The sequence below is a fragment of the Macaca fascicularis genome, chromosome 10 (assembly GCF_037993035.2).
Source record: "Macaca fascicularis isolate 582-1 chromosome 10, T2T-MFA8v1.1".
Classification (NCBI taxonomy): Eukaryota; Metazoa; Chordata; class Mammalia; order Primates; family Cercopithecidae; genus Macaca; species Macaca fascicularis.
In genome coordinates this window covers 101,486,151-101,499,862 of record NC_088384.1, presented here as the reverse complement: position 1 = coordinate 101,499,862, position 13,712 = coordinate 101,486,151, and the positions used below count along the sequence as shown (strand labels likewise).

At 48.2% G+C, this 13,712-nt stretch overlaps 1 protein-coding gene and 1 long non-coding RNA gene across 7 annotated transcripts; one reads left to right on the top strand and one right to left on the bottom strand.

Moving 5' to 3' along the window:
- Positions 1 to 4,146: 4,146 nt before the first annotated feature.
- On the bottom strand, positions 4,147 to 8,619 carry DBNDD2 (dysbindin domain containing 2). 6 transcript variants are annotated; one of them, XR_012419438.1, is made up of 4 exons: positions 7,939 to 8,334; positions 6,077 to 6,223; positions 5,745 to 5,882; positions 4,147 to 4,820 (listed from the first exon to the last, which is right to left on the bottom strand). XR_012419438.1 is itself a non-coding variant. In XM_005569139.4 (4 exons), exons 2-4 carry the CDS (start codon positions 6,213 to 6,215, stop codon positions 4,615 to 4,617), a joined length of 483 nt encoding a protein of 160 aa, XP_005569196.1. In that variant the 5' UTR covers positions 6,216 to 6,223; positions 8,461 to 8,619; the 3' UTR covers positions 4,147 to 4,614. The 6 variants fall into 6 exon arrangements, 5 of the variants coding, with proteins under 5 accessions (XP_005569196.1, XP_045218961.1, XP_045218960.1 ...); XM_005569139.4 differs by lacking the exon at positions 7,939 to 8,334 and adding an exon at positions 8,461 to 8,619; XM_045363026.2 differs by lacking the exon at positions 7,939 to 8,334 and adding an exon at positions 8,536 to 8,619.
- On the top strand, positions 8,126 to 9,409 carry LOC135965660 (uncharacterized). Its single transcript, XR_010578700.2, has 2 exons — positions 8,126 to 8,431; positions 8,867 to 9,409. It is a non-coding gene; the product is annotated as an uncharacterized lncRNA (long non-coding RNA).
- The last annotated feature ends 4,303 nt before the right edge of the window (positions 9,410 to 13,712 follow it).

Sequence of the window (13,712 nt, the reverse complement as noted above, 5' to 3'; positions counted from 1 at the left end):
GTGGTTTTCATTTGCATTTCCCTGGTAACTAAAAATGTTAAGCATCTGTTCATGTGCTTATTGGCCATTTATTTTTAATTTAATTTTAATTTTAATTTTTGTGAAAGGTCTGTTAAAGTCTTCTGTGCCCTCACCCCTTTGTTTATGGGCATGTCTTTTTATTGAGATTTAGGAGTTCCAAAGTTAAATTCATGCTTTAGTTTTTCCATCTGCCCTGTGGGAAACACATTCATGAAGGATTTCATGAACAGTGTCTTGGTAAAACTCATGGCCACACTTCTAGAAAGAGCCAAATTTGGTGTCAGGTAGGTCTGCCAAGATATGCCCCAACCAACCAGACATTTCCAAAAAGGAAATGTCAGAAAGATGTCTTTATCTCATTATGTCTTCATTCTACCTACATTCAGTGTTCTTGCCCCATTAGACATGAAATATTAGGAAGGCCATGGACTTAGATGTCAGAAAGACAGGAGTCCAAATCCCTATGCCAGCCTTTAATCCATGTGAGCATGATCAACCCAAGTGTCACTTTTCTTCATTTGTATAATGAAGAAACCTACTTTCAAGGTTGTTGTTAAGATGGGAAATTATGTACATGTAGGATATGGAATGTAGCAAGTGCTTGATAGTAACACTCAACCCTATCACCTAGGCACTAATATGTAAATGTAGATAATAGTGCCTAGGTGATAGGGTTGCTTGAGTGTTATTATTAAGAAGTAGGTAAGAAGTACAGAAACTAAGATAATAAAGATCACAATGAGTGATGGAGCTAGGACTAGAGTCTACACTGTCAAACCTCAAAATAATAATTTTTAAAAGGTAGCTGCCATCATTATGACTATTTTGTACTTCTGTGTTTTCCTTTTGAAATTGCCTGTCTCCATCATTCAGGACCCAGCTACCTCTAGTGAAGACTTACCTTCTCCTCCTCTAGTGGTCTACAGGCTTTGTGTATTTCTGCTACATCCCTCATCACATTGTTTCCATTATCTGTGGCTATGTCTGCTCCTGGAAGAGCTCATGGTCACCTTAGTATTTCTGTTGCCTAAGCAAGGTGACTATCACATAGTAGGTGCTCAGTAATGTGTGAATGAATGAACAAACAAGATAACATCATAGCACAGTTCTGTATTTTCTCTAATCTGCTATGCTGTTCAGTGTCAAGTTCTGTGCACTCCTGGGGTTGCTACTATGTGAGCCTTCTAGGGAAACTTTTTCTGAGCTCCTCCTTTCCGAAGTGTGTCAGGATGTCCACCCTATGACAAGTCTGTGCAAGTATCAGAAGCCACGCTGTGGCTTGGAGACTGAAAGCTGGGCTCCTTGACTTAGAGTTGGCTCCAGATCATCCTCCCATCTCCAAAGGCACTGTGTGGCCTCAAAAACCAGACAGCTAGGCTCTGGGCTGGCATAAACCATGGTTTAACTTTAATGTAACACTATAATCAAATGGTGAATCTGAAGATTATCATTTTTTTAAGAAGTGACCATATTGAATATGGTGTTTTATAATCTACTTTTTCTTTCAAGAGTTATCCTAAATGTCTTTCCTCTAAAAATATGTGGTGGATAGATGATATAATCTTGGTACTATTTTGATTACTTTTAAAGCTGTATGATGAGAACACGGGATATTTTTCTTTCCATATTTGTTGTATGTTTGAAACCCCCATAAGTTTTTTTAAAAAACCAAAGAAACAAAAAACAGTCAGCTGGAGATGATGGTTCTGAAGGCCAGCCAAGCCCCTGTGGTTTGGCAGGAGAAAAGGTTATTGTCCCAACTAGGAAGTAGTCCTGGGGTCTCAGCTGACACTAGACTTTTCCAGGCGGGGCTGGGGCTCATAGCAGCCAAACTGAAGGCTCCCCATAGGCTCACAAACAATTCTACTTCTCTAGAGGGCTGTAAATCTCTCTCCCAAGGCAGGCTCCCCACAATCTTCGCATTATGGGCCTGGGCTACTAAGAGATTTATTGACATGTTGATGGCAACCAAGCCAGTCTAGCTTCTCATCATTTGCCATGGAAGGAAGGGGGGTGATCCTGGGAGTTGGGAAGCCCTGCACGGCAAAGCTATTGGGATCGTGGGCCGCAGCCCAAGAGATGGCTCAGCCACAGTCAGACAGGAGGTAGAACCTTGCTACTCTAAAGGAAGGAGAGAAGCCACAAGAGGACACAGATTATGTCTTCTGTGTGCAGCAAGGTCATAAGCAACCCAGAAAAACCCCAAAAGTTAATAGAGGACTGGGCCCTGGCCCAGCTCAGTGGATGATCTTAACTTGGACCTAGAGGCTTTTGCACAGAAGGTATTCACTCCACAAGCTTCCTGGAGACAGGGAATGGCTGGTGGACACTCCTACTTCCCTGGAGTTCCCACAAGTTTCTCACTAGTGTTAGGAAAAACACTTAGGAACAGATGCTTACACTGGTCTCCTGCAGGGGTGAGAGCAGGATGGGACAATAGGAAGACTGCAGCCTTGTCACTCAGGCTTGGGTGGCACAAAAAGCTTTAGGATTTTGGCTGAAGGTCACTGATCCCATGGGTGATGTTCAGTGTATGAAGGGAGGTAGACTTTTTTTTTTTTTTAATGTGAGAAATGATTTGGTGTTCCTTAAGACTGGGTCCTATAACCTCTCCTTTCATTCAGCATTCTCTCCCTGGGCATGCTCTCCCTCATTCGCACCCATGGCTTCACTTACCACCTATACACTGAGAACTGATCGTTTTCTTTTTCCAGCTCAATCCTCTTATCTAAATTCCACACACATGGGTGCAAGGGCCTACTCAACATATCCTTTTGGATGTCTGAAATATATCTCAAACTCAACATGTCCTAAACCAAATTTATGGCCTTCTTCTCAAACCTGGTCCTTTCTGAAACTCCCCATCTGGGTGACTAGCCCTCTGTTCCAAAAAGAATGTAAGGAGCCAGAATGGCTGGAGTACCCCCTCACTTGACATGCCAAGGAGTTCACGTCTATCTAGAGACACTAATTTGAGAGACTCTTCTGGAAGACTATAGGATGGTTGGCCAGGTGCAGTGGCTCACGCCTGTAATTCCAGCACTTTGGGAGGCCATGGTAGGTGGATCACCTGAGGTCAGGAGTTCAAGACTAGCTTGACCAATATGGTAAAATCCCATCTCTACTAAAAAATACAAAAATTAGCCTGGCGTGGTGTTGTGCGCCTGTAGTCCCAGCTATTCAGGAGGCTGAGACATGAGAATTGCTTGAACCTGGGAGGCAGAGGTTGCAGTGTGCCGAGATCGTGCCATTGCACTCCAGCCTGGGTGACAGAGCGAGACTCCATCTTGGGGAAAAAAAAGAACTTCCAAAAATTTATTCCTAAATGGGAATAGACTGGCTGTGTCCTCTTTGCCCATCCCCCATTTCCTCTCCTGCTTTCTGCCAGTCTCAAGGTCTTAATGGCTGGGGCTTTGACAGCCACCTTAGACATGAGGTATCACTAAGAATGCAAGCCATGTGCAAAACAGCAAAAAAGGAGCCCAGTGCTGAGTAACGATGGAGCTTTCATGTAGCCCTGTACTTCTTACTTCTATATGAGGAAATAACTTTATATCTTAAGTCATGATCTTTTACTAGCTGTCAAACTGAAACCTGATCCAGGCTTCAACGGATTTTACAACCTGACCTTTGTCAGTCTTACCTCTCCCTTCATTTCCTCAAATCCAACAATTCAGCCAAACGCAATGTTTTTTAGCTCCTCAAGGATATGCTCTCTCCATTTAACGTCTTCACAAGTTGCTCATTCTGCCTGGCTTATGGGCCGTGTCTGGCTAACTCCCAATCGTCCTTCAGCTAAAAACAGCTCTTCAGTGACCATACAAACTAGGTTAAGATGCCCCTATTTTCTGGTACCAGAGTAGTTCCTTCTCATGCTGTTTATTACACTGTGAATTCTAGTATTTACTTGATTTTCTCCTCCATAAACAGTAAACTCTATGAAGGCAGGTATACAGTACAGCCTGTCTTGCTCAAAACTGTATGCCAGATGCCTAGCGTGGGTGTTCAATAAATATTTCTTGAATAAATAGAATGAATGAGTGATAGGAATATGGGATCGGTTAGAGAGCTAAAGACATATAGTGGGTTTGATATCTTTGCAATGTGAAAAATGAAGTGGAATGGTTGGCATATTATTATTAGTTTATTATTTATACCGTGCTCTGTTCCAAAAAGGATATAAGGAGGCAGCATGGCTTGAGTACCACCTCATTTGATGAATTAAGGAGTTCACATCCATCTAGAGACACTTGTTTGAGAGACTCTATTAGAAGACTACAGAATGGTTTGGGGGAGGGAAGAGTGCTAAGAAAAGCAGTGGCATCTTGTCCAACCTCATCTTCTCTCTCCTCATTTGCAAATCTTATCTCAGGAGTAAGCCAAAAACTGGTGGGAGGGTTGCAGCAGGAAAATATTAGCAGTAAAGCAGGAGAGGGTTAATTCTTAGAAAGGTACACAATCCCACCATCCTTCCCACCTCTGGTGCCTACTGCAAGTAAAGAGTCTGGTCTTCTCCCGAAAGGCTCCGGCTGGGCCTACGGTCTCATGTGGAGAATAGCCAGCGTGGTCAGTCTGTAGGCAGGGGGCCCACTGCTAGCTGCAGGCTCCAGGCTCTGCCCCTCCATCACCCCTTTCCTCCTCTTCATCCGACTGTGCCAAGGGCGTGTCTGCTCCATCATCACTTGGATTTGGGCTATGCAGGTTGGTGGAGGAGTCGGAGGAGGAGGAGGAGGTCCTAGATGTGGTCCTGTCTGATGTAGGCACCGGCAGGCTCAGCTCCTCCAAATGGTTGTCCACCCCTGCCCAGACAGAAAAGCTGGTCAGGCCACAAACAGGCCTTCAGAGAACTCTTAAAGATTATCTGGCCAGGAGTAACTAAAGCCCACAGGGGGGCAGAGACTTTTCCAAAGTGACTTTGCCAGTCCAGCAAAGAGCCAGGATTAAGATCACCATCTCCTAACTGCCAGCTCCTTCTACTTCATTACACCATGTCTGGGTTCTAGAGTCAGGTCAATCAATGGCAAGAGTCCAAGTTCCACCTACATCACTTATTGCTGCTGAGTGGCTTTGAGCAAGTCACTTTCCCTTTCCAGGACTCTGCTCCTCTTCTGCAAAATAAAAGGGAGACCTACATCCCCAAAGGGTTTTGGGAATAAAATCTAAGAATGCTTATAAAATATCTGGCATAGTAAGCCATCAATAAATAGTAGCAGTTTTAATTAAAAGAATATCTGTCTTACAAGTTAAGCATATGGGCTTTGGAGGAGGACAGACATGAATTCCAGTTTATCTACCTTCTGGCTACAATGTACTTCTCTGAGCCTAATTTCCTGCTTATAAAATAGGGATTATATCACCTACCCTGACAGGACATTGTAAGGACTGAGATAATATATGTAAAGTACTTTAGTACAGTATTGGAACCTACTTAATTACATTTTTACATTATTTTAATTATAGTGACTAATTATATTAACTTAACAAATGTAAAATTAAAGAAGAGATAGACAGTTCCCAGAATTTTGGATTGGAGATGTGTAACCCAGTTCCCCCTCAGGGTCAACTTCCCTAAAATCAGAACAGGCAGCTGTCTCATTGGTGGAAACAGCCACTTCCAGCCCTTACTTGTATACTTCCCCAGCCCAGCCTTGCAGCCTCATTTCAGAGCCTGACATTCGGCTCTGGCTGACTAGCACTGAAGTCCCCAAAGCAGAGGGGCATACCAGACGACTGGGGGGTTGGTGGAGGATCTTCACAAGGCAAGAACACATCTGCTCCATCCGGATCCCCAAGGTCAATAAGTTCTACTTGCTCCAGTGTGTCCACATTCACTTCCATGGATGAGATACTACCTATGGGGGCTGTGGATCAAGAAGTGGGCAAGTCAGGAGGACCCAAGCTGCACACCAGGACAGTGATAGTTACATGTCAGGTCCCAAGTTAGAAGCATAGAGGGCCAAGAAAACTAGAGGGGAGAGAGTCCCACAAGATTCAGGACCCACAGGACATCCTCTGTACCCTACCCCAGTCCCTCTTCTCAGGACTTGGGACTTACGTCTCTGTGACTCGAGATGCAGGTGGGACAGAGGAAAGACAAACTCTGTCTCTGGCTGTAAAATGTCCTCGAAGAATTTCTGCCGCTCCCGAAGGCGGAGCTGCTGGCGCTCCAGGGCGGCCCGAGGATTTGGGTCCATGTCAGCTCCTAGGGGTAGAGGAGCAAAACAAGTACAGCTGCAAAGTCGAAAGACAAGACAAGGGGGACCTGGGCTTGGGGAGCCCCACTGCACCAGCGTCCCAGCAGTGGGGCCCCTGGCTCCAGCCTGGACACCTCTGCCCTTGGCGACCTCTTTCCCCTTCCCTGAAACCAAGTGTGTCCCACAGACCAAGTCTCATGCAGAGGCGGGGCTTGCCCTAGCTCCACAAAGGGGATGCCAGTTCCAGGCACTGCAAGAGAGATACTCTGTATTCAGGGAACACGGCCAATGCCCAACTCTCCGTATCATGTCCTCCTGAGAAGGGTTGGAGGGATTGGTTCAGCACAAATCCAGGAGGTACTTTTTCCCCTTAATAGGCCCTGCTTGCCTCAGAAGGCCAGGGACAGGATAGGATAGAGACAGCGATTTTAGGATGGAGGGTTCCCTTCCTCCAGTGCTGCAGCTCACCCCTTTCCATCCTTCAAAACCCAGACAAAGGCTGAAGCAACCCCTCCCACGCCCCTCCCTTTCCACACACAAACACACGTACACACGCGTGTGCCATCCACCCCAAACCCTTGCTCTGAAGACACAGACCTGACTTCCAGACTAGGCTCTGCCCCTAAGGAAATCACCTTTCTGGTCTTAGTCTCCCCATATGAAAATGGCATAATCGACCTACCTGCCTCAAATATAAGACCCTGCTTGTGAAGGTGAGCAATATATTTAGGAGACGACCATCTTTTCTTTGAACTCCAACAGCTCTTTATCCGTCCCCCTCCTCGGACACATCTCACTGACTTATCTCCCCATTAGTCAGTGAGGAGCAATTGGAAAGGTGGGTTCTGGGTCTAGTTCAGAGCAGGCCTCCTGACCCCTAGGGCTGAGAAGCCGAGAGCCGGCCAGAGCACTGGGGCTATGGGCCAGCCCAGGCCGGTGCATTCACTCATCTCCTTCCCGGCGTTCTGCTCTGAGCCCATCACCAGAGGCAGGGGAATTTCTAGCTTGAGGATCAGACGTCATCCTCCGCAGACTGCCTTCCCCATCTCATCTGCACCCAGCGTATCCCAGACCCTGGCCAGCTCCACGGGCGCCGCGGAGGTGAAGAGGGACCCAACCCCGAGTGGGCAAGGCAAGGCCACGGAAGTGTGGGGACACCGTGCGGCCGCGGGCTGGCGGCGGAGGAGCGAGGCGCTGACGCCGATTCCTGGGAAAGGCTCTTAGAGCTGCCGCCCAGGTCACAACGCTAAAAATACCCAGGGCCCCTGGAGCTCGTGCTCCAGCGGCGGGGAGAGGGAGGGAGAGGTCGAGGTGGGGGAGCTGACGCGGGCCAAGGGGCTCCGGGACACCCCCTCTTTTTTCCCCTCCCCCTAACCCCACCGATCTCACGAGACTGAAGGAGCTGCCCCCGGGGGGTCGCGGAGCCCAGAGCTGGAGAAAGGGAGTTGTTTACGCGACCTATACGTACTGGAGAGGGGGTGAAGAGATTTGGGGGCAGGAGGCTGCCAGGGGCAGAGCAGGAGCCAGCGAAATGGAGAACTCCCTCTCGGTCTCAGCCCCACCCGCACTGGAGCCAGCAAGAGGGAAAAAATTCCCTAAAAAGGGACACGCGGCGTCGGCGGAGGACGGGGGGAGGGCGCTCCCCCTAGGCCGTTCCCCTCGTGCTCCGGTCCCCTCCGCGGTCCCCCGCGGCACCTGCGCCCACCGCCGCTGGAGCCCCTACCTGCAGCGCTGGCGCCCCCGCTGACTCAGTCCGTCCGCTCCAGCGAGGCGGCGGCGGGGGCGTGGGAGCGAGCCGCGCCGGCCGGGGTGGGGCTGCGCCTCCAGGGCTCCCGGGGGACCGACGGGCCCTGGGAGCCGGGAACGAGGAAGAGGCGGGAGGCGGAAGTGGGGGAGGGGCGGCGGCGGGCGCACTCGCTCGCAGCTCGCCCCGCGGCCGGAGGCAGCCCCTGCGAGCGCGACTACTGGTACTTCCAAGGCAGTCAAAAAGTTACCCGCACGCATCCTTCCGCCCTCCGCCCAGCCGGGCTTCTCTGCACCACCCTCGCCGCCGACGCCGGTGCGCTGGTCTCCGCTCGCTCAGATGCACTTGCTGCGCCCCCGCCCCGCGCAGACCCGCGGCGGGCACCCGCGCCGGCTGTGCCCACGCACACTTCATGCTCTGCGCCTTCTGGGCAGCGCCCACGCAACGACTACGCGCCCTAATCCTGCCTCCGGTACCCTTGGCCACACTTGCCACACTTACACGCGCGCACTTCTCCAGAGGACGCACGATGGGAAAGAGAGAGTGGGGACCCGCAGGAGGTGTCAGGGCACTGACCCGGTGCCGCCCAGCAGGGCAGGTGCAAGGCGGCGGAGGACCCCTGCCCTGGGACTCGCCCGGCTGCCCCTGATTCCTGGCTCTGGGACTAGACAGAGCCGCCGCCCAACCTACCAGTACACAGGGCGGGGTGGGCGCCGGGCCGGCCGGGCGGGTCAGGGCTGGGGGGGTGGGCCGTTGTGCCGCGCCCCCCGACGCCGGCAAGGAGCCAGCACCTCCACGGTGCTAAGAGGGGCGCTGCACTGCTGGCCAGGCGGGTTGGAGGGGCCAGGCGGGTTGGAGGGGCCAGGCGGCAACCGCGAGAGGAGAAACGTTTGCCCTCTTTTCGCAGCGTCTCCTGGCTCAGACCAGTGCTAGAAGTGTCCAGTCTAGCAGCTCCTGGACCAAGACTCCCTGGCCATTCCTTTTCTCCTCCCTTCCATCCACCCCCTTACGGTCAGAGCTCCGAAAGCAGCGTGGTGACGGGTGCGGGGAGGGGAGTGGGGAGATCTCTCTGAGATACTTCTACTTTGGGGTCACTGGATCATTCATTCGACAAACGTCCACGAGCAAGCCAGGAACTAGGAGCCATCATTGCCACCTCCCTCTCCCTCGCTGCCCATATTAAAATACACCTCCATTTCCTGTCGATTCTTTCCTAAATATCTTTCCAGTCCACCATTCCTTCCGTTTGCCCCACCACCTCCCGCCTGGGCTCCTAATGCAGTAGCCTTCTATCTGGTTTTCTTGTACTCATTCTGGCCCGGCTACACTCCATTCCCTGCATTGCAATTCAGCTGTCATTTCAGAACACAAGTCTGGTGTGCCCCCCCACTCCCCCGCCACACGGTGTTGCCTAAACTCCTCCATTGTTAGAATAAAATCTGGACGCTGATATCTGAGCTGAATCTTGAAGACATGAGTTCAACAAGCAGAAAAGAGGGAGAAGGGCATGTGCAGAGGGAGGGAAGTGTGAACAAATATTGACACATTCAGGTTTCCCTGTCAGGTGACCAGCACTCTGTACAAATATCTAAAGCACTGCCTTTTAACATTATTGGGATCTCAAAACAACCCTGTGAGATAACTACAGCATGCAACTTTCCCACTAGTTTATAAGCATGGAAACTAGTTTGTGGGAAGCAACAAATGCAATGGTTAAGAGCACAGGCAATGTAGTCAGACCCTCTTGGGTTGTAAAACTATTGATGCCTCTAGTCAGCTGGGTAAACACTTATCTGATCCTTGATCTTTTACCTATTAAATAGGAATAATTAATCGCTCCCTCTTATGAGATAATTTATATAAAATGCTTAGTTACAGGACTTAGGCACTTTGGAAATGCTCAGTAATCATTAGCTGTTTTGATTGTAATGGGCTCTGAGAAAGGGAGGGAACTGCTCTCTTCCACAAATTTCTGAAATTATAGGAAGTAAGCCCTAATTGTTAACACTTCCACAGAGCTTATTATGTGCCAGTCACTATTATAAGTGCTTTACAAAAATTAACCCTTTTAATCCTCTTGTTGTTTCCACTTTACAGATACAGAAATTGAGATACAGAGAGGTGAAGGAACTTGTCCCAGGCCCTACAGCTAGTAAGTGATGGACCTGGAATTTAAGCCCAGGTAGACTGCCTCCAGAGACTGTGCTTGTAACCACTACTCCCAGTCTGATCCCCTTTTATCCTGTTGTAGTTTTAATCTTCTAAGAAATATTTCAGTGGGTTGGTTTGATTCTTATTTCTCATTAATGGATAGAGTAGATACTTCATCCAATTTTCTAGCACAGAAAATGAGGGCCAAGTCAGGAGTACAGTGGATGAGAACTTAGCTCACTCCCAAAGTCATGTCCCCATTTTCAGAGATGTATCTTTTTTTTTTTTTTTTTAAAGAGTCTCACTCAGTCGCCCAGGTTGGAGTGGAGTGGCACGATCTTGGCTCAATGCAACCTCTGCCTCCTGGGTTTAAGTAATTCTCCCACCTCAGCCTCCTGAGTAGCTGGAAATACAAGTGCAAACCACCATGCCTGGCTAACTTTTGTATTTTTAGTAGAGACGGGTTTTTGCCCTGTTGCCAGGCTGGTCTTGAACTCCTGGCCTCTAGTGATCTGCCCGCCTCAGCCTCCCAAATGCTGGGATTATAGGCATGAGCCACTGCGCCCGGCCAAGATGTATCCTTGAGAACATGAATCCATGGATTATTTTGAGCCCAAGATGAAGAAAGACCAGGAACCTCTGTCCCTTCTCTTTGCCAGATATTTGCCATAAAGAAGGAATAGAGAGGGGGAAAACATCTAACCTGAAAATATTTCAGGGGGCTAAGCTGGAAGGGTGTCACCCAAAAGAAAGACCCAAGCAGCAGACTAGGAGTGGGTGGCCGAAAGTTTGAATAGCACTGTGAAAAGGTATATGGCTTGAGACTCCGGCTTCCACCTAGGACAGAAAGCTGGGAAGAGCATCATTATCAAACTAGTAACAGTTTTTAAAAATTGTTGGGTAATTTACAGAACCACAGCTTTTGTCAAACTTATCAGAGACCTAAGGTTGCAGAGCAACCAATTAACCTGCATTCTAAAGAAGGACAGGAGCCTCCAAGAAGAGATGGGATGCAGGCACTCGCTCAGTTGTGTAGCAAGAGAAAGACAAGCTCTCCTTGCAAGTAGGTAAGAACAGTTCAGCTACTGTTTATGTTTTTATTTTTCAGAGACAAAGTCTGACACTGTCCACAGGCTGAAGCACAGTAGTGCAGTCATGACTCACTATAACCTTAAACTCCTGAGCTCAAGGTATCCTCCCAGTTCAGTCTCCCAAGTATCTAGGACTGCAAATGCACATCACCACACATGGCTAATTTTATTATTATTATTATTATTATTATTATTATTTGGTAGAGATGGGGTCTTGCTATGTTGTCCAGGCTAGTCTCAAACTCCTAGCCTCAAGTGATCCTCCTGTCCCAGCCTCTCAAAGTGTTGGGATTATGGGTGTAAGACAACATGCCAGGTCAAAATGTTTATGGAATTACTAAAGACCCAGTGTAGCTAGCATGACTGTACAGAATTTGTAGGAGATACAGACACTGAAGTAATCATAGAAACAACAAAACTCAAACCTAATTCAACTTCTGAAAAAAAAAAATCCCCCACACTAATGGCCTAAGAGAAGAAGAGATATGACAATTTCCAGGCATAAATAATAATGAACTCAGTCCTTATTATTCTAAACACTGCATCCAAAACTCAATAAAAAATTACAACACAGGCCGGGCGCAGTGGCTTACGCCTGTAGTCTCAACACTTTGGGAGGCCAAGGCAGATGGATCACCTGAGGTCAGGAGTTTGAGACCAGCCTGGCTAACATGTTGAAACCCCATCTCTACTGAAAATACAAAAAATTAGCTGGGTGTGGTGGCAGGTGCCTGTAATCCCAGCTATCCGGGAGGCTGAGGCAGGAGAATTGCTTGAACCTGGGAAGCAGAGGTTGCAGTTTGACTGTGACAGTGGGTTACTTCTCATGAGATCTGATGGTTTTATAGGGGGCTTCCCCCTCTGCTGGGCACTTCTCCTTGCTGCTGCCATGTAAAGAAGGACGTTTTGCTCGGCAATGAGCTGAGATCATGCTATTGCACTCCAGTCTAGTTGACAAAAGTGAAACTCTTATCTCAAAAAAAAAAAAAAAAAAAAAAAATTACAACACACACACACACACAAATTTTAAAATACCAAAAAAACCCTACTGTCAAGGACAAAGCAGGCCAAGTGTGGTGGCTCATACCTATAATCCAGCACCTTGGGATGCCAAGGCAGATGGACTGCTTGAGGCCAGGAGTCTGAAGACCAGTCTGGGCAATATAGTGAGGCCCTGTTTCTATGTTAAAGAGAGAAAGAGAAAGAGAGAGAGAGAGAGAGAGAGAAAGCAAGACCAGGTGCAAGATGCAGATGCTGTAGTTATCTGACACAGAACTTAAGACAACTATAAGTAATATGTGAATATGAAAGGCTCTTGTGGAAAATGTAGACAATATGAAAGAACAAAAGGGGAATTTTTGCAGAAATATGAAGACTACAAAAAAAGAGACATAGAGAAATGCTAGAAATAAGAAAAAAAACACATATATATAAAACATATTTGAAGAAAGTTGTTGACAGGCATATCAGTATACTAGTCCTTTCTCACGCTACTACAAGGACACACCTGAGACTGGGTAATTTATAAAGGAGAGAGGTTTAATTAACTCACAGTTCCACAGGGCTGGGGAGGCCTCAGGAAATTTACAATTATGACAGAAGGGGAAGCAAACACATCCTTCTTCACATGGCGGCAGCAAGAAGTGCCCAGCGAGGGGAAAGCCCCTTATAAAACCATCAGATCTCATGAGAAGTAACTCACTATCACAAGAACAGGATGGGGGAAACCACCCCCATGATACAACTGTCTTCACCAGGTCCCTCCCACGACATGTGGGGATTATGGGAACCACAATTCAAAATGAGATTTGGGTGGGGACACAGTCAAACCATTTAATTTTGCCCCAGCCCCTCCCAAATCTCATGTCCTCACAATTCAAAACACAATTATGCGCTTCCAACAGTCCTTCAAAGTCTTAACTCATTTCAGTATTAACCCAAAAGTCCAAGTCCAAAGTCTCTTCTGAGACAAGGCAAGTCCCTTCCACCTAAGAGCCTGTAAAATCAAAAGCAAGTTAATTACTTCCTAGATATAATGGGGTTATAGGCATTGGGTAAATACCCTCATTCTAAATGGAAGAAATTGGATGGGGTAAATTGGCCCAAACAAAGGAGCTACAGGCCCCATGCAAGTCTGAAATCCAATAGGGTAGTCATTAAACTTGAAAGCTCCAAAATAATCTCCTTTGACTACAGGTCTCATATCCAGGTCACACTGATGCGAGAGGTGGGATCCCACAGCCTTGGGCAGCTCCATCCCTGTGGCTTTGCAGGGTAGAGGCCTCCTCCCTGCTGCTTTCATGGCTGGCATTGAGTGTCTGCAATTTTTCCAGACACATGGTGCAAGCTGTCAGTGGATCTACCATTCTGGGGTCTGGAGGACAGTGGCCCTCTTCTCACAACTCCACTAGGCAATGCCCCAGTGGGGACTCTATGTGAGATTTGACCCCACATTTCCCTTCCGCACTGCCCTAGCAGAAGTTCTCCGTGAGGGCTCCGCCCCTGCAGCAG